Source organism: Pyxicephalus adspersus, chromosome 3 (genome assembly GCF_032062135.1).
Source record: "Pyxicephalus adspersus chromosome 3, UCB_Pads_2.0, whole genome shotgun sequence".
NCBI classification, from domain to species: domain Eukaryota; kingdom Metazoa; phylum Chordata; class Amphibia; order Anura; family Pyxicephalidae; genus Pyxicephalus; species Pyxicephalus adspersus.
Genome location: NC_092860.1, coordinates 89968300 through 89989735, shown reverse-complemented (window position 1 = coordinate 89989735; position 21436 = coordinate 89968300). Strand labels below are relative to the sequence as shown.

Genomic DNA, 21436 nt, shown 5'->3' with positions numbered 1-21436 from the left:
CTGATCATTTGGAGGGGTCTGCTCTTTCCTCAACAAAAGTATGAAGTAAAGAGTTATACTTATATGTTTGTGTATGTATATGGGGGGCAGAATGGGTATCAAGCCATGAGGCCATATTATATTTGCTTTCTAAAAATACTTACCAATATAATAATAGTGAAATAAAAGTAACAGGAGGTGAACTGGGCACCAGTCTGCACATATATACAAATCTGTCAATTAAACCAATATTGGGTAAAACCCCAATGCATAAACATGCTTCAAAGTGTGATGCCAAACAGTTCTTTTATAGGATGTCCACTCTCTCATAACAGCTATTTTGCACTTATGTGCTTTGACTAAAACCCTAAGGAACCACCTTTGATACTGTATAATTGGATGCTGCAAACAAGCCGAACAGTCCATGAAGGCAGCAAATACCAGGTGGCATACTCAAAAAAGCCAAAGTGTTAAGTAAATTCAAAGGAAATAATTCTAAACAAGGCTCAAGTATACATTTTCAAGTAATGCTGGACTATTAAAAAAAAGGTATAATACATATTCAGATAGATCTTGCAATTACCTACTTGTGACTGGTTTTCTTGAGAATTTGGAAATTGAAATGTCAGAGAAAACATATTCATTTGTAACATATTAAACTCCCAGCTGACTTATCAGTGAAATAAATAATAAAACATAAGGATATAAACATATGAATGAACAAGAACACACATTATTGGGTAAATAAAATAGACACCTAGCTCATCTTTAAAGAAGGATGATTCAAAGAGAATGGTTTATAAAGAGAAATTGTGCTGTGGTAATACTTCAGCGCACTAGTATCCTTCGTTTTTATGTCTTTTTTAATAATAAGTCCGTTTTTAGAAGCATTGTAAATGGGCCAATAGGTGAAGATAACTGAACTGCTTTTATTTTGTTGTAATTGGTAAAACTCTTAAATTGAGTAGCTTACCGAGTCTATGTAATTACTACAAAGGTTACTATAGTAACTATAATGGACAGCCAGCTCTGTATTAAAAGCATATATTAACATAAAATAAACTTTCTCTCCAAGTGCCTTCTATTATTGAAAGTACTAAAGGTCTTACAGCCTGGATTTTAGTGCCATGTTATACAAATCTTTTCCTTTTATTCATTGGCTTTCTTTGTGTTCTCCATAGCCATAGCAACATTTCTGTAAGTATCCATGAGATTTCCATAAACACAAATGCTGGTCAACAAAATTTGTTATCAACCTAATAATCATAACATGTGTGTGCCATATCACAAGAAATATGCTGCTCTTTATTTTTAGACATTCCGTTTATACTGTACAGCACTCCAAATAGGTGGAGATCAATTACCTATGACAACCAATTGATTAAAATTGGAGAAGATGTGGTTAAGGCCATCAAAAAAGTACAAGGGGCACACCATGCAGTTGTTCTGGTCCCAATTTCTTTTCCAATTTTAGTTTAAAGGTTTTACTTCATTTCTACTTTCTCATCTTAAGGAGACTCTGTCACAGGGGGAATGGAGGCAAACAGGTATGAAATGCAGGTATGCAGGTGACACATACCTGCTGCACCTCCACTGAACCTCTACTAATATCAGGCCATTTTCACACATACAGGTTTGACACGTTTGACAAAATGGGCCCACCTTTTCCTCATTCATATGTATTTATTTTGGCTAAATAAGTTGTCCATTGCAGCTGTTGGCCAATAGGAATATGTAGAAGTAGGGCGCAGTGGCAAATTCTTTACCCAGGCATACTAAACTTTACCTAATGATAAAAAATGTTCTAGATTGCAAATGCACATTGTATAGGCTGCTGTTTTTTCATCTGCATATTTCACATAATGTTCATGCTATTATATAAGTGGCAATTAATTAAGCGAAATGTTTTAGTATTAGGGCAAATTTTAATTGATGTCTAACTGTAACAAGGGTTTTTTTAATATTCTTATTCAATCAGTTCTAATTATAGTTTACATCAGCATTATTCCAATACATATGGTCAAATGAAGGATTGTGTATGCATTTACAAAAACTGAATAGGAACTTTGAGATGCCTGAAATGAACTGAAAATGCCTCCCTTCGATATCATAATCATGTAAAGCCTGCTAACAGTGCAGCAGGCTTTATAGAAGTGTGGTATCTGATTTTACTAACGTAATTTAAAGGTATTTCCATTTTGATATTATTGTCATTCAGTCTTCACTAGCTAAATACTCCTTCAAGGTCAATTAGCTAAACATTTTCTTTTGACATAAAGGGAAAGGGTTAAAACATATGTCTGATATCTAGTAAGGGTTTCCTTATTGGGTGGATTTTCCTTCACTACCTTTCATCATGCAGATGAGAAGGTGTCAAAAAACAACCAAGAATCTTTTAAATATAAAGTTGGTGTGTGTAAGAACCAGTATCATGGTATTGCATTTTGTATCCCCTCTTCTAACGACCACATATTTGAAAACAAAGCAATCACAGCTACCATACTATGGTCCTTGCAGGTTCTCTTTAGTGTCTTGTGCAGAGGGAACCGAGCTCTTAAAAAATATGCAGCTCTTGATTTTTCGCCTATGTGTATTTGACTGTATTCAGAACTAATAAACTTTGGGGACCAAAAATAGTAGATATAATTTCCCGCTTTTACAACTTAACTCCAGGCAGATATAGAGAAACATTGATAAATGTGGTTATGCGTTTATTTAAAAATCATAAGGTATCTGCATGTTTCATCTTGAGCACAAATCCCGAAAGTAAGGTGTCATTTCTGGTTTAGGATAACAGACAGAATAATGCAAATTTTTTCTTTATGCCTCTAGGCCAGCTGAGCACCCAGAACTGGTTTATAAAATCGGTACAGCCTAATTATTATAAATGTATTTATTCCAAACATACAGGTGTTTTCGTATTGTTGGCTCCTATCAACTAAGTGCAGCGAAACAGTAGAATTTGTGGAGTAAGCCTTTGAGAAACAGGAAAGTATAACCAACCTTAAACCAGTATGAAACACAATTAATAAAACTGGATATCTGCATCTCGCACTTCCATCAGAGGTCCCAAAAATTATTGTAATAAAAAAAGAAACATATACACGGAAGAAAGAAGATTCCTGTTTTAAGAGCTTCTGTGCATAACCCCAATTCACTGAAGGTTTTTTTTTTTTGGTATTTTAGGTATCATTTTGGTTCCACAACTGCTGTCAAAAAACTAGGGCAAACAGATGACCTTGACAGTCTGTTGAGGCTTCTTCAATGGCTAATCACAGATTGGGTACAGGTTGGTGACCAGGCTGTACTGCTAAACTGTACTGGAGAAAAGTCAGGTCTACAACAAGGTAGTGATGTGTACATCTTATGATTTTATAAATAAAAAGAAAATCTTTGGAGGTAAAAACAGATTCAACGCATGTATTTCAACTGTGTATTTAGCCATTTCCCTGGAACTGAGCTTCTGAACATTTACAGTTCTGTAAGCATATTTTAAATTAGATTTGGGAGCTCAACCTTTCAAATTTTTGAATATAGACAATCCTAGTGTTGAAGTGAATGTCCAGAAGAGAAATCAATATTTGGTGTGACAATCCTTTGCTTTCAAAACAACATGAGTTCTTCTAAGTACACTTATACACAGTTTTGAAGGAACTCAGCAGGTTGTTTCAAACATCTTGGATAACTAATCACAGGTCTTCTGTGGATGTAGGCTGCCCTAAATCCTTCTGCCTTTTCATACCTTCACATCCAGGACCCCTTGTTCTTCTTAACATGACATTGGCTGTATGTTTCGAGTCATTGCCCTGCTGCAGAATAAATCTGGGGCCAATCAGATGCCTCCCTGATGCTATTGCATGATGGGAAAGTATCTGCTTGCATTTCACATCACTGAGTACACCATTAATCCTGACCAAATCCCCAAATCTTTTTTTCAGGAATTCAGCCGCAAAGTTGCAAAGAACCTCCAACATTCTTCACTGTTGCCTATAAACACTCATGTGCATAGTTGAGTCGCTTGGCCTTGTTTCCACATTTGAGGTATGACTTTTTGGCCACATTTCTTTCATGGAGACCTCCTCTGACCAGACGTATTAGAACAGTATGTGGGTGTACCTAGGTTCCACCAGTTTATGCTAATTTTGAGCTAATGGCCCTGCTGGACATCAAATTTTGGAGGGAATTAAGCAAAATTTGCTTTTCAACTGCCGCACTACCTCAAGTTTCCTTGGCTAACTAATGCGTCCATGGTTCTCAACATTTTGTGCTTCTATAGAGCATGAACATCACATCTTGAAACTTCAGCTTGCTTTGAAATCTTTGGCAGGGAGAGACCTTGTTAATGTAATATAGCTACCTTTTGTCTTATTGCTGTGCAGTCTTGCCGTGGTGGTCAACCTCATCTTGGTAGTAGAGTTTGCCTCACCCAGTTCTAAGCCTCCTACACTTAATGACTGTTACAACTATAAATATATATATATATATATATATATATATATATAGTTGTATAGCACAGCATTGTATATATATTCTACATTTGTATATATACACGAGTTTGATCAGTATAGTCCTACTGAAGTTGTGGTTGTAGACATTAGATCACACTAGCACTCTTACACTTTTTCCTTTCAAAATTGCAACATGACTATAAGAATAAAAAAAACAAAAAAACAACAATATATAATAATATTAAAAAAATAAATAAAGTAGGTAACAATGAGAAATAGTTGCTAAAGAGTTGAGGCTAAATTTAGCCTTGATCAGAAAAGGATATCGTTTTGTATTTGGTCGTACATTTTTAAGCCAAATATATCATTATTATTTATGTACTGGCCCAAAGATTGCTCCTGTTCTAGATTGCAAATGCACAGTGTATAGGCTGCTGTTTTTTCATCTGCATATTTCACATAATGTTCATGCTATTATATAAGTGGCAATTAATTAAGCGAAATGTTTTAGTATTAGGGCAAATTTTAATTGATGTCTAACTGTAACAAGGGTTTTTTTAATATTCATATTAAATCAGTTCTAATTATAGTTTACATCAGCATTATTCCAATACATATGGTCAAATGAAGGATTGTGTATGCATTTACAAAAACTGAATAGGAACTTTGAGATGCCTGAAATAAACTGAAATGCCTCCCTTAGATATCATAATCATGTGAAGCCAGCTAACCGTGCAGCAGGCTTTATATTTTAAGCAAAATAATCAAGTATCACAAAAGTATCACACAGATTTACCCTCTATGATTATTTATTATTATTATTATTATTAATATTATTATTATTAATAATAATATTAATAAACAGGATTTATATAGTGTCAACATAATTTCAAAGTTGTACATTAAATAGAGGTTGCAAATGACAGACAGATACAGACAGTGACATGAAGAAGGGAGAAGACCCTGTCCCAAAGAGCTTACAATCTATCTGATTTTCTATACAGTTACAGTTTACGGTCAGAGCAACTACTAGGGGAGAAAAAAACTAGGAAAATGCTGCAGCAGACCGATGACAATAATTTTTAGAATTGCTCTTTTTGGCTTAGGCACAGTCCCTAGCCTTACCTTTCCAAAAGTATAGAGCAAAATTTGTGCAGGGTCAGCATCATCTTCATCTTGTACAAAGTTGCTGGTTCAGAGATGTAACAGCCAAATAAATTACGATGCCTTTGCAGTTCTTGGCTGCGTTCATAAATGTCTTACACATATCCTCTGCTTCAGTCTTTTACCTTACCTCTTAACTACTATATGCTGATCACTGGGGAATAGAAGAATAAGGAAAAGCTTCCTCCTTATTTCCGCAACCCAGTTTAGGCAAAGTCACTACACTGAAGTCCAAGAAATTATGTTTTTATAAATTATACCAAATTGTTGCAGTTACATGCTGTATCATGTATAAAATATATTCATTCAGACTTGTAAAGTCACTGATGAGCCCGCTTTAAATATTATTCATAAGTAATATTAGGAACATGCTGTTTCAAAAGAAGCATATGTTTGGGATTTTACTACTTTAAACTTCTTTTTGCACTGGTACATATGAGGCAGACTCAGTATGATTTGCTGCAGCTTCTAGAACAGCGGTCCTTAATCGTTGGTCCGCGAGACAATTTTGGTGGTCTGCGGCTCTGGCTGGTCCGCCCCCCAGCAGGAGCCAAGGAACTTTGTTCCCCGCACAGAACGCAGGCTCAATGAAGTGAGCAGGTTGTGTCTCTGGTCCAACCTATAATAGAAAGTTTGATATCTGGATACAGCCCTGTCATACTGATCCTTTTTCTGCATAAGTTACAACTTTTACATCCAGTGTAACACTTTTTTTAGTTTTATTATTTTATATTCTGGAAAGTATCTACTTTTTTTTTCTCACGCGTATGTCTGCTGGGCTAACTGAAACAACCTGGGAGGCCTCTATGACCTTTCAGAGTTCATAATTATAATTCAGACATACCATGGGAAGAACTTGTTAAATGTCAAAGACAAAGTTGTAAATTACAGCTGGTGATATTCTCTAACAACACAGAATATGATATTAAATGCTAAATATGGAGTTATCTTTCAAATAAGCTGTAGTGTAATATATTTTGAAATTCACCTTTCAATTTGATTAATTTCCAAATAAAATGGATCTTCTAAATGAGAGTACTTTCCATTTGTGGTGCTGATCAGCACTTTACCAGGCAAGAATATGCACTCTCCATTAGTTAATTTATTGATGCATTTAGGAAAATTAAAGTTCACAATTTGCAGTAATGTGAATTGCTAGCTGGAAGTTAATGGCATAGTTTGTGAATTATAACCATAGCATATGAGCTATTTGATATGAGTTGTTGAAAACCTTAGTACCTTCACTGAGTTTGTAGGTGCTACCTATGGTAATTATAACCATATGCATTTTAATGTAGTATAACCTGTAGTGATAATATTTCTAACATAAAAGGGATACAGCATGATGTGTCATGTTTAAAGTAAACTTCTCTAACCATTGCCATGGCGCATATGAGTAATGATTATGTGTCATAGCTTTATAGATTATTTTATATTTATATAATAGCATGCTTACATTTGCAGCCTATCTTCAGTGGCATTTATTAATGTAAAATCTAGAAGCTGTGCTAGGGGGTGTCCCAGGTGCAGCATGTAATCTTACAGGAAAAAAGCTATCAAAATATTTTTAAATCTTGTTTTTTTCTAACAATTTTGGCAAATTTGAAGAGCTGGAAATTGTTTTGAGTATTGTATTATCTTGTTTTTGGATTAACCTGCCCATCTCATCAACGATGGTATGGTGTGGAGTAAAAGTATACCAGAATTTGTTTTACAGAACTGTTACAAGTCACTTTTTATTTACTGCTGCTTGACTGAAAAAAAAATAAAATGCCATAAATAATAAAATTCTTGGTGAAAATTCGTGGTGAATTTTAGCACTGCTGGGGGAACTTAGACAGGTTGTCAAAAATAGAGCCTTTAGGGTAGTATATACTGGGATTCAAACAGATTGAGTTTGTTTGTATGAATGTAAAGCTGATAGTCAGCTATCACTAAATCATTATATTAGTCACTTAGACTGCACACACACGTGCAATAATTGTGGTTGAAAACGAACAATAATTGTGGTTGAAAACGAATGATCCACGAAAGATCGTTCGATATTTGTTGACAAAAAAAAATTGCACAACGACACAGACGAACGAGGAATCTCGCTGGAAACAAACGACTGTCCCGGCGGATCTGATTGGGTGACGATCGTTTGTACTCTATTGTGTGTAAGGTCATTCAGTGATCGTGGGTTGTTCTGTGATACACTTTCTCCTGTACATGTCACTTCCTGCATCGTTCGAACGATCGTTCACAAACAATCATGCAAACGATTGTATCTAGTGTGTACGTTATTGGTGAATAATGTTTGAACGATCGTATCGTTGCAGCATGTACAGAATTGTGCACAATACGATCATGAATAATCGTTGATCGTTTATTTTCAAACGATAATTATTGCACGTGTGTACCTAGCCTTACCGAGATCATACTATAACATTTTCTAAAATAAAGCAGGCATTTGCAGAACTGCAGGAATATGAGGATTCATGAAAGGGCAAATATATGAGAAGCTTTGTGATATCCCCGATGTAGTAACACTTGAAGCATAAGCTAGAGCAGGCATGGGCAAACTACAGACCGCGGGCCATATACGGCCCAATAGGGATGTTTCTCTAGCCCTTTGGGTGGTCCACGGCTCTGGCCAGTGCCACCCTGAGTAGGGTCAGGAGTAGGACCCCGCTGGGGGAGGCGCACCAGCCAGAGCTGCGGAACACGTCCCCTGGATCTGAGCCTGCGATGGGAGAGTGGGCGAGCTGTGTGAGGTGACACAGCCTGCCCACTCCCCCATCACAAGCCCTGCACACAACCCGCCCACTCTCCCATTGCAGGCTCAGATCTGCAATGGGGGAGTGGGTGGGGTTATGCCATCAAGACATAAGGTTCAGTGGCGTCATGATGCATAACCCCGCCCACTCACTCTGCCATTGGCCCGGCCCCTCTATTAAATTTTATTTAAGTTTGTGGCCCTAAATAAAAACAGTTTGCCCACCCCTGCGCTACAGTCTGTCATCCAGTGCACAGATCCTCTCCAAACCAAATACCAAAGTAACACCCAACCATCTAACAATTCAACTTTTTTTTCTAGTACGAAAAAGACACTTGCAATAACCTGTAACATCCCATCAGATTTTAAGTCATCTAACTTAAAAACAGTCAAATCTTATGTGAGTGCTTTAGCTTACATCTTTGGTTTTGCTTTGCTGCAGAACCCTACAGCTACAAATGCAGACACTATTTGTTTTTAAAGTGGTCCTAGTGGTCAGATATATTTTCCTGACAAGAGAATGCATGCTAAGCAACGTGTAAGTGTAACATTTGCAAACTGGATTACTCCACCCAAGAAGGAATATTTTCTGCAGATAGCTTGGAAGATGGCATATGATCCCATATAACATGTCATTACCATCAGCAGCTGTTTGTTCCGATAGATTCTTAAACCAGAAAAAGAGCCAGATTAGACAACTATTCCAAATGAGCTGAAACAATGGTGGTAAATTATATTTATAATTCATAGTAGAGAAAATAGCTGTTGAAAAGAGCATATCAGATAAAAGTTTAAACCTGCTGTGCTCTGTTTTTTACATGTAATTAGACCAGTAGGAATACAACTTCAATGGTTCTTAAACCACTTTAACCAAATCACAGATGCAGTGGATCACTGCCTACAATGGTTCCATACCTGAGGGGTGCCACTTTGCTGTGGTCTATTCCTTCTCCTTCCACCTTCCTCAAAGTTTTAGCTCAGGCTGCTCTACATCTGCTATTGTACTATACTCTATAGATGCAATTTCTATAATTGTATTTGGGACATTTGGATATTTAGGCAATATGTACCTTGTAAAGTCTGTAGAACCACATGAAAAGCAGACATTTCATCAATTCATGATTAATATACTGTATAATATCATTCATCCTAAATACCAAAAAAGGTTTCCGGCAACCACCAGTGACCTCCAGGGAGCCGATTAGGAAGTTCTATTTATCTACTTATGGAAACTGACAATCATGATTGTTCATTGGCCATTTATTTGTTTTGGTTGAAATCTAATTAATGTAGTCTCAATGTAATTTTGCTATATTGTAAAAGTACTCATTCAAAATAAGAACTCCACCCATCCACTTCCCATGAGAACACTGAAGCTGCACTGTATTTTTGCCTTTATATTCATTTACATCAAAATCACCACTTTGCAAAAAATGAATTAGGAACCAATATACTGAGATTTATTTTTCCAAATTTCTGAGGGTGTCCATTGAGTTTTTTGCTTTGATTGATACACATGAAGTATAAACACATCTTTGCTTACAAATAATCAACATTCTTTTAATTTATTTGAAAGCATCTGAACATTACTTGTCTTATTAGTAAGTTTAATGGTTTTTAGTTACAAACAGCACAAATAATTTAACTAAATCTGCTGAAGAGCACATTTTAGAATTGTCGTGTCAGCGATGATATATCAGTTAAATCCTGAGAGAGGAAAGGATGGAGGAAAGTAAATTGATTTTTATGTACTGTATCAAGGGATGCTGGAAGAGAGTGAATTGGTTTTTAAAGTACCCTACATGTGGGTCCAGAAAATACAATGTTTTTAATTTACCAGTACATTTTTAGTATAGTCATGATATGAAATAAACAAATAAATAATTACTTTCATAGTAGAATAAAATTGCAGGCAATATATCATTGCTATTTTTTATTGTTATTTTTGCTTTTGGCCCAGTATACTGATTTAAACTAGGAGTATCCCTATTCCCCATAAATATTTATCTGTGTAAAACTAGAGTTGCTGAGCAGGCCCGCCTTTGTATTTACTAGTAGGGCTGGTGTGTTTTAAAGTTTTTTTTATTTATTATGAGAATACATTTACTTTAAAAAATATTCTTCACATTAAACAGTAACATTTAAAAGCACTTAAACACAGATCCTCAGACTTTTTTTTACAAAGCAAAAACTACAAATTTGTGGATTTTGCACTAAAATGGAAGGAATTGTATGCTAGCCAGACCCCCTCTCCAAATCATTACTGAGAAAAACATTATTGCAATGGACTAGAGCAGCCCTTCTTAACCCTTCTCCAATGAACCATTGAAACAACTTTCAGGTCTAAGGGAATCCTTGTTAATTGGGGGTTGGTGGACAAAATGCACCCTTTTCAAACTGGTATAAAGATTGGTGTCCTGTTGCTGGCCCATTAAAGGTGGCAATGGCCTCAAATCAATGCAGGCACCATCAAATAGGAAGTCAATTAGCAACAGCTCAAGAAACCCCTAGCAATTTATAGCTAGGTAAAACTATGGTTGGGAATGGCTTGACTAGAATATATTTATTGATACTGGCATTTTGGTATGTGCTACTAATATACAGGGCATGATTTATTAAGGATCTTGAAGGCTGTAGAGGATACACTTTCATCAGTGAACCTGGGTGATCCAGCAAACCTGGGTTTTCTCTGGTCCAGGATTAAAAACATTTGCTAACAAATAGCAAATAAATTTTAAGAAATCCATTCCAGGTTTGTTGGATTACCCAGGTTCACTGATGAAAGTTTAATACATTGGGCCACACAGAATGGGACCTATCTGTCAATCAGCTTTTAAATATCAATCAAATTCTACTTTTTCTTGTAGTATAACTGTGGCTGATGATGTAGCAAACAGAAAGAGTGGAAGTTAAATACCAAAGACACCAGGCAATATCATCCTTTTGTTCATACTGACTCAAGTTTCTGGTTTATAAAAGTATGGTGCATTATAGAAAACATTTACAAAAGGTAAGTTATGTGAATGAAAACTAGTATAGTGTCTACATATTAGCAGTAGTACCTTTCATTATCTAAAATTATTCTGGAAAGAACCAATCAGGGAACATGCAACATTTGTAATTTAGGGAAATCAAAATCCAATTTTTTGGAAGAAAAAAAGCAGCTTTGGCAGCTTCGGAAACTGGTAATTTATTATTTCTACGCACATTTACGTTTTGAAGTGTTTAAGAAGCCAGTCACACATAAAAGAACATTAGGATAACATAATTTTAAGTCTGCATGTTCATTCATTTGTTAATTGCTGTTCGAATATGCACTTTATGACCTTTTTATAATTAAAGGAATGGGCTGAATGCATAAGCATCAATATACTGTATACTGTTAACTGTCAATATACATGAATGGTTTCTGTGGTGTATTATCATGAACCTTTAAAACATACACAAACATGTTTTACAGATCAAAAGGAATACCTGTATATGTTTATGTTGAATATTTTTATATTTATAAAAATCCTAAATACATGTAACATCCAATACTTATTTGGCCTAGACCCCAGTCCTCATCTCTATTAGAACCACTATGACCTCCATCTTGCGTTACTTATATTACTGGTTGAAGTAGGTACATAAGAACTGTTCCTTTTAAAGCAGTGCTTTCAGACAGACAACAGAAAAAGAAAAGGAAGGTTTAAATTCCATGTGCACCAGGATTGTTTATATTACTGCAGTAACAGAAGTCTGATTATTCAGACATGTTGATTCCTGTAGGATTTGGGCTGAATGCAACAGTAACCAATCCTCCCTTCATTTACATGAAGGATGAAACCTCTAGAACTGCCATGTTTGTTACAGATAATAGATGAAAAGTAGGGGCAGAGTATAGTATTAGACTGAGGGGCCAAGTAAAGTTAGTTTGTATTGTGGGAATATGTGGTAACCTTATGGTAATTTATGTCATTTAAATCTATAAAATACCAATAAACATTGCTTTTCCTCCACTCCTGGCTATGTGGTTCTCTGTTCTACATTGGCTACTTTTCAGTTTAGATGCCATGAACATGTTTACCAGAAACAATTAGGAATGACTAGGCAAATGTTGCTAACGTCTGCAATAATGCTTTTACCTGGAAAATCCCATGCTGGTTCAAAGTATTTGGGGCTCTGTTTTTCAACCGGCAGAGTTTTCTAAAAGGCATAATGAGCATGTACAGCCACCACCAGCAACCAATAGAAAGTCAGCCCTCCCCTCACTATATAAGCTACAGACTTGGAGATTCTTTCTTGTTCTGGTGAAGGTAAAGATTGAGAGTTTGCAAAATCTTTACAAGTAGAAAAAAAAATATTTTACAGCAGAAATACAGTCTCTGATATGGGGGCATGTTTGTATTGAAGGGGAGACTTGAAGTTGATTATTTGCTGAAAGTGACTCCTGCTTTTGTCATTCCTTTTCGTATCTTCTCAGTGCTGCTGCTACTGTCTCATAGCACAGTAAGACAAAAATCACCATTATTGCACAGCACAGATTTCTCAGTTTCAGTGTTTTTTTTGTTTGGTTTTTTTTCCCAAAGTTTTCCAGAATTTTTCAGTATTTTCCACAGTTTTACAATGAGAACAATGTATAGAGGTACAGACCACATGTCTGCAGTCACATTCCTGAGATTGTTCTAAAATTTTCAGCGTTTAGTTTGAATCATTTCTACCATCAAAAAACACAGATTTAGGAGTCATGATCCTGACTATACATTCAATCAATTACAATAACATGTGGTGCCCCAGTATTTAATATACTACTTTCTGCGCAAACACTGACCATACTCAAGTTCCCTCCACCTTCGTCAAGATTTTAAAAATGATCAGTCAATGAAATAAGCTTTGATAACAGTCATTTGTGATTACAATCATAATTCATGCCTCAAAAATAGTATAATTTAACCTGCATTTAGCCAAACATATTATCAAAATATCCCATGTTTAAAAAAAATATTCTAAATATGAAATAAACAGCTCATGCCTGGTAATAATCCAGTAGGATTCATATGCTGGCTGCTGTTGCTATTGCTCCCATACCAATAAGTCTAAAAGATGCAAAAGGTTTTAATACATTGATGTTCTTGTTTTAAACAGAGTGTACATTTGAATAATGATTTGTAATCATTTCAAGTATATACTAATTTTAACTTGTCCACTACTAGAATAGGGGTTTTTGAATGTTTTAGTATTTTTCTATTTACTATCATATATACTTTTCATACACAATAAAAAATACCATAAATTAACTGAGGTATAAATGAACAAAAGAACAAAATTAGGCCAAATGGGGTCCAGCTTTGGGCCCTCTTAAGGACGTGACCGAAGCTGCGGTCTGAGCCTGTGATTGGAGAATGGGCAGGTTCTGGCATCATGACTTCACTCTAGGGGTAAGTTTTTTCCCCTTTGAGTCACACACAGCTCCCCGCACGGTGCAGAGTCCATGCATTTAGTGGTCCACGACGTGCAAAAGGTTGGGGACCACTGTAATAAAGCACTTTATTTATTTAAATTGTAAACTGATGCTTAGAATGCCCAGACGATAGTTAAGTTTTATTTACCTTTGCTAAAACCTAAAAACAGGAATCCTTTCACTTCCTGAGATTGGCAAAAGAACACCTGAAACTGACAACAGACATCCTACTAATACCTGAAAATGACAACCAAACCCACTAATATCATCCACTAATGACAGACATCCCATAAGTATCAGAGACAAAAATATACAGACCATTAAAAATGTAAAGAAAACACTACTAAAATAAAACTTTTAGGTAATTAATAGCAAATTAACCGCCCTGGCGGTAATCCTAAGTGTGGCTTGGGGTGAAATTTTATTACAAAAAGTGGTAACCCTGAGCCATACTCAAGTTGGAATTGAGGGCTTACCTGGTCCTCATGAGCCCAGGGCGTCCTCCAGCAATGCCAGCCCAGCATCTGTGTCCACTTGGTGATGCCGGGCATCTGTGTCCCTTGGCCTCGCATCCCAGCTTGTGAACGTTGGAGACACGAGGTTAGGGGATGCAGATGCCGGGCGAGCATGCAACATGTGTGCGGGTAGCGTCCGTGCATTGGGGGGCGGGACCAGTGGGAAATTTTAAATTAGAAGTATTTTTAAATGTACCGATTTGACATTTAAAAATACTAAATTATTCATACTGCAAGGGAAGTTAAACTTCCAATTTAACTTCCAAAAAAACTATATTGTACTGTTTGTACCAACAAACAAGGGTCATCACCAAGGATACATGATTAAAAATAAATTAATCAAAATCCCAAAAGTTGTACATTCAACATCTAACAAATGAGGAAGATGAAATAAGCCTAATAAATAATATCAACTCCTTTTGGTTGATATTTAAAAAATAGGAATAGGAATTAGTCACAACTGCAACAGCAACTCATAAATGCTCATAAAACAGTGTTATATGTGGAAGGCAAGGGTGTTGAAGGCCTCTAACTCTATTGATGGTTAATCCATGTTGATATGGTTGTCATTATTCTTGCCAACCATCCTTTTTAGTCCTTTCTGTGCAAAATGTACACATTGTTGTTGAGTGTTTTTATTTTTTTTTTAGATTTTTTTATTAGTCTTGTCAATGTAAAAGTTTATGCCTTACTTACTTAAACTGCACTGCATAACTTATTTCACTTGTGGTTGGGTGAACAATCTTTTGTCTCAGCAGTGTATTGCTGAGACAAAGCTCTCTTCTTAATCACAATTTTTGTTGCTGGAATCAATCTCTACACACATCATCTGTTCTGTTCTATGTAGAGGAAATAGGGGAGTGACAAGCAAGCAGCACTCCCGTGTGCTCCCTCTTAATTCTTCCTTGACTTGCATAATGATTTCTCCCCATGGGTTGTTCATGGATCCATCCTAATGGATCCATGAACATTGCTGGGTGACTGGTGTAGAGAACTTCCATAGTAATCTATAAGTATTTTCCTGACACTCATTTATATTAAAAAAGCATATTGGACAAGCTATGATTTATCGTCAACATTAAAAGAAGTCCAGTTTATTTGACTAATTACTACAAAATACACCATGACCTGGATGAAGAGGGGATTCTCACAGACACATTTTATAAATTGCTTTAGGACAGATTCTTGATAGATCTAAGTGATTTCATTTGGGAACAAGCTAGTTAGTTAAGATAAAATGTTATAATAAACTTGGTGTACAATGCCCTTTTTTACTTTCACCAAAATAAAAAAATGTTTTATTGCTGCTTGTTACAAAAATGTGACCAAGAAAATAAACTTTTTCTCACATTCTTTAGGACTTAAAGCAATTAGAACGACCGGTTCTGTTTTTTGTCTGTACATTATAGAATAATCAAATGAAAAGCCTGTTCATTGCAATTAGCAATGAAGGATGTCTGTTCAAGTTCTTATTTGACACTTTGGCATAAAATACTATTGTGCCAGAGATCTAAAACAAACTATGCAAATCTATGGAGCTCACAGAGCACCTTAACTTACATAATAACATAATAACTACCATCTTTTGGCCACAGTGTCAGAACTACAATTGCAATAGAATGATTTTAAACTTACTGCTACATCAAGGATGATTTCTTGTATGTCCTTATGTCCATGTTTTTCAGCGATTGTAGCTGGATCATCTCCATATTTATTGGTGATTTGGCAAATATGATCTGCCACTGGGCTTTGTAGTAACAGAAGTGCGACCTCTTTAAGTCCAAGTTTAGCTGCACCGTGTAGTATGGTAGGTATTTCAACAGAGCTGGCATCTGAAATAGGGTTAGAGTTAAATGATATAACCATGATATGTATCTTTACTACCTAACCTTAAACACTGCTTTTTTTTAACATATCACAAAATCAAAATTAAAAATAAATGCAAGCATGTTTAAAAACTCTTTGAAGAGATCATTGTTACATTTTCAACAAATATGTTTATAAGACTATTTTATGTGTAATTATATTACATTACACATAAGACTATGGTAGGTGTAATATTCAAGATATATGATATGATTTATTATAGAACAACTATAATTAGATGACAGGTGAATTTTAATCAGTGCAAATGAAAAATTGAAAGAATCTTTAACAGATGCTGTAATTGAATGTTGTTTGCAAGCCCATTTGTGTTTGTTTCACAATCACATCTGAATTGTTTGAATGTATTTATAAACTGAATTTACAAACAGATCTGTTGGTTACTATGTGCCAACAAACTAACATATTCATTAAAGATAAAATTATTTTTTCACACTTTCAAAGCTTTAATAAAAAAAAAACACAGGTCTAAATTGTTTATGTCTGTAGCACATATCAATATATATAAAGATCATAACAATATCCGTACAAATGTTGTTTCACGTAACAGTTACAAAAATTTTTTTAACATGTAATTATAGCGCTACAAATAAAAAAACAAAACAAAACAAAGCAATACAATTGTATCACAGTTATCTTAGAAACTGTACAGATGAAATTATTTTTAAGTTTAAATCTGCAGAATACTTAATTTTCTAGTTGCACCAAAACAAAAGTCTTACATTTAATTTTTTATAAACAGCTGGTAAATTAAAGGTAAAAATTCAGCCCCCTGCCGGAATACCATACAAGAGGACACTTCCTCTCTATATAGAAGCTTGTATTTTATCACCGCGGCCATTAGGACTGAATGGGAGTGCATAGCTTCCTGGGACGCCTACGTCATGCATCCCAAGAGGCTCTTGGCTAGTTCTTCTGCGTATGCCTGATCTCCTTATTTTACTAAGGGGAAGGATATGCTGATCACATGCTTTTACAGCGGGCTATTTCTCCTGCGCAGTGCATGATCGGGTGAAGTGGCAAGTAGAAGGAAAAAGACAGAAGATGGCAGTGTTTGTTTAGGGTGCAGGCAGATAATTACTGGTAGGAGGGACCAGCAGGGTCCAGCCTCTGAAAACAGGATGGTTTTGTATAGACCCCATGTGATGCCGGCATTACTGAAATCTAGTAAATGAAAAGTGTGGGCAAAGAAAAGTAAGCTGGGCAGGAAGTGCAAGATGATGTCCATCATCCAGTACATGAGAGGCGCTCTTTCTGACTTTCTTCAACTAAAATAGGTAAACCACTTGAGTGCAGAGGAGGACCTGTTCCAAATGTTCATGAAAGAAGCTACAACTGGAGTTTAAAATGTTTAAAGCGGAACTATCGTAAAAAAAAAAAAAAAAAAATTTACAAGCCACTAGATTGAGCGACATACTTTTGTAAAATGTAAACAAATAAGTGTTGACTTTACTGCACTTGTGTGAGATCTGCATTTTTTTTACAGTAAAAAAAAGCCCCTTGGGCGCAAGCCTGAGATTGGGCTAGCAGCCTCATGGGATACATGACAAATTAATCCCAGGAGGCTATGGGTTTCCCATTCAGTCTTTAATGGTGCGGCAAGTATCCCCTTCAATGAAATTAAAAATTTTTAAAAATGTACTTTGTATAAAAGGGTTAGCCATTGAGTTTTATTTTATTCTAATGCAGAAACATTTTTTACAGTTTGATGAAGAATCTTCTGGTCCCGAAAGTCCTCATGTGAAGTAGAAGTAAACCTTAAATGTAAACAATGGTGAACAGGTAGGTTATTGGTTGTAAAAAAGGACAGGTAGGTACATTGGATTTATTGCAGAAGGGACAAGGGCTGTCCCTTCTTCAATAAACAACCTGCCTGCCCACATTTTATTATTATATTTTTATTTTTACCTTTACAGTTGTAAACAAATACAAATGTAAATGTAATTTCATTAGCCGACAATTATCTGATAAACAATTACTATCTCTAAATCTGAGGAAAAATTCATCTTTGTAGATGTGCTTAATACTCTAGAGTTGATCAACCTGTCAACAAATGTAATAAACAGGGCGTTCAGTATTCTGACATTTCAAGCTGTAAAATATTCATATCGAGGTTACATAAATTCATACACCAAGCAAGCAATGCCCTCATGGATTGTCATATTCCAAGGAGTGAAGAAAGCTAGAAAAAAATATAAATGCATTTTTGATGCAGACTGATGTAAAATGTCAAGTTAACATGTCATGTTAACACATTATTTTGTACATTAAGCTTTCTTTCAATGCATGCTTTGTGTACCAGTGCTATAAATGTAAAGCATATTCACAGTTTCTGAATGTGTTTCAAGTATGTCCATAATTGATTCAATGCCAACAGTTCATGCTTCTCAAGGTCCAATTGTCTTTTGAATAACACCACCCATTTGTCACTTTTGTGACACTGTGTAATACTACTTTACACTGCATGATTGTGGATGGTAGTTTGGTGGACCACATGTTTTTGTTTAACCCTCTCTCCCCCCAAGTTAGAGACCCAATCCAATAATTCCTTTTGGAGCTACTTTTTACGATGTGTCAACAACAACCAGGGCCACCACCAAAAATATTTGGGCCCCATATTAGGTAAAATTCCTGGGCCCCTCTTCCACATGTCCCAAAACTCCAGCATTGCAAACATCAAGCTCTTTTGAATGGGGCCCGGTTCAGAAGTACCCCTTGCCCCCCATCCCTGATAGTTTGCTGGATCACCCAGCTTTACTGATGAAAGTGGATCCTCTCCAGCCTTAGAAAGCTTTAATAAATCATGCCCATTGTTTCAATAATTTTTTTGCAATGTAATAATAAAATCTTTGTGAAATTGATTCTTAGGAAATATAGCATGAAATGAAATAATAAAAATACATACAAAACTAATAGATAATCAACGTGAATAATAAAACACCAAAACAATGAGCCATGACACTTTATAGCCACATTTTTTACAATGCTATTTCCTTGCAGGTAATATCTGATTGAGTGATCAATAACGCAGAGAATGGTAATTAAACAGAAGCAATCAGACCAAAAGCCTAAGCTGCTCACAGCATGACAGATTAAGAATTTCTGCATTTAGGGATCGTTTTCCTGGAAAGATCAATATCAGCTCTAATTGTTGTAATTTAGTGAAGGTAAGCACATGGTTAGTGTTATTTTTACGTAATCCTAAATAAATTAAAATGATGTAATGATTACCATCATTGAGATGGGATGTTCAGAATCTGATATTTCCAGGATTAAGATAGGTAAATAAAATGACACTTGAGTAAGGAGCTCTTGAATATTTATGAATGGTATATTGAGTATTAAGATTTATTTTTTTGTTTACTCTATACCCATAATCCACATAATAGCTCTCACATACCTGGATCCTGGATCAAAATGAAGGGAGTCAAATGAAAAAAGGCAGCAAGGAAATAATGTGGTGCATTATTGCACTGTATAAAGTTTGCTGATATACATCTTACAAGTCTGAGCATATCTCTAATTGATTAACCCAATAAGGAAGATGAAAAGATGCCTATAATTGATATTAATGTGCAAAAACAGAATACAGAAAGGTAACTTAAAATGTAAAAAAAATATTAGAAATACTTCATAAGCACAGCAAAGGTAAACAGAGATATTTTGTAGTATATTATCAGATTGTAGCATTCATTTTTGTACTGCAGGATTCAAAAGGAAAGATGACTTCTGATTGATTGTATTAATGATGGTAGTGTTGTGGTAACAAAAATATATTTTTTTTAGAAAAAAAACAATGTTTTAGATATTGTCTTCCCAGGCATTGGTTTTGGGAACGTTGGGTTAATTACTTAGATATATGCTGAAATGTGTAGGATGTATATCAGGGAACTTTAAAAAGTGCAGTAATGGACCACCACAATATTTCTTAGCTGCCTTTTTCCACTTGACTCCCTTTATTTTATTAGCAGCCATGACAAAGGGCACAGATATGTGAGAGCTATTATGTGTAATACAGGTTTGTTGGATCACCCAGGTTCTCCTATGATGGTCTATCTTCTCTAGTCATATAGATCTAATAACTTAGGTTCTTTGTCTTTTAAGTGTCTGTTACTAAAAGCCCAGAAAGATAACTGAGATCCACCTTAAAAAGCTTCTCCTCTTCGACCTTCCAGTTACTGAAGATGCCATTCTCTTACTGCTGAAGAACAGAAGAGAGAAGATGTGCTGGATCTCATTTTGCGGCATGGTGCAAGAAATGTAGAATGGGCTTTATTTATAAGAATGCTGTAGCAGACCCTATACTTTATTTGATAACCAAGGAAAGGAAAACAGCAAGACACTACTGTAGGAGGTTTAATACCTAGTGTTCTTCCCAGTGCGATAATATTGTTTCTGGTAAACAATGTTCACATCCAACACATGTATTTTACTTATTACATAAAGCACATCCACAGCTGTAAACTTCCCTCAGTATTTATTCTTTATGAATGGACAGTATTTACATTTGCTTGTCAGATTCTAACACTATGATTACACTTAATTACTACTGCTGACCCTGAAAACCTATGTATTTTGTGTAAGCACAGGAAAGTGAACCATATGTTGAGTTACTATTTTCAGCACACTATTCAAAGGAAAGCTTTCCCAGCAAATTCATTACACAACACATTTTGATAGAAACACTCTGTGCCCTAAGCTACAATTTTACAGTCTTCCACTGAGCCATTACTTAGAGTTTATCATCAAACAGCAATTTGACCTCATTTAGAGTTCTTTAACTTTCTTGTGGTTTTTGGGTTGTTTTAAGTCACAGATGAGCTTCATGAGTTTCATTTGTGTATCTTTGTAATCATGCAAATATAATTTTATTTATCCTTGTTCTTGTGTTATGGTGGCAGGTTAGAAGAACTATACAAATGGAATGGAAGATAGATCATTATACAAGAAAACACAGAGGTACTCTAGGCTGATATTCACTAGTTGCTTTCAAGCTAGAACTAAAAGTAAAACTAAACTAGAAGTATCAATGGGGAAAAGGGACAACATTCTTTCCTGATAAGGCTAGTATTAGATCAACTTCCTAAATGAAAGTGATTTCTTCATAATTTTCCACTCAAAGAACATTAGCTGTAAGAACAGTATCAAACTCTTAAAAAAATGTTATACCATGGATTGGCAGTGCATTCCAAAGAGTAATAATTTTTGCTATAGGGGATCCCACAGTATATTGATTGCAAACATA

The 21436-nt window shown here is 35.5% G+C and overlaps 1 protein-coding gene across 3 annotated transcripts in view; it reads right to left on the bottom strand.

Moving 5' to 3' along the window:
- The window catches only part of BANK1 (B cell scaffold protein with ankyrin repeats 1), a 154898-nt gene that overhangs the window by 94049 nt on the left and 39413 nt on the right, over positions 1-21436 (bottom strand). For all 3 annotated transcript variants that reach the window (XM_072405629.1, XM_072405630.1, XM_072405631.1), the window contains one exon: positions 15943-16139. In XM_072405629.1, coding sequence (XP_072261730.1) covers positions 15943-16139 — 197 coding nt within the window. The remainder of the gene's footprint in view (positions 1-15942; positions 16140-21436) is intronic.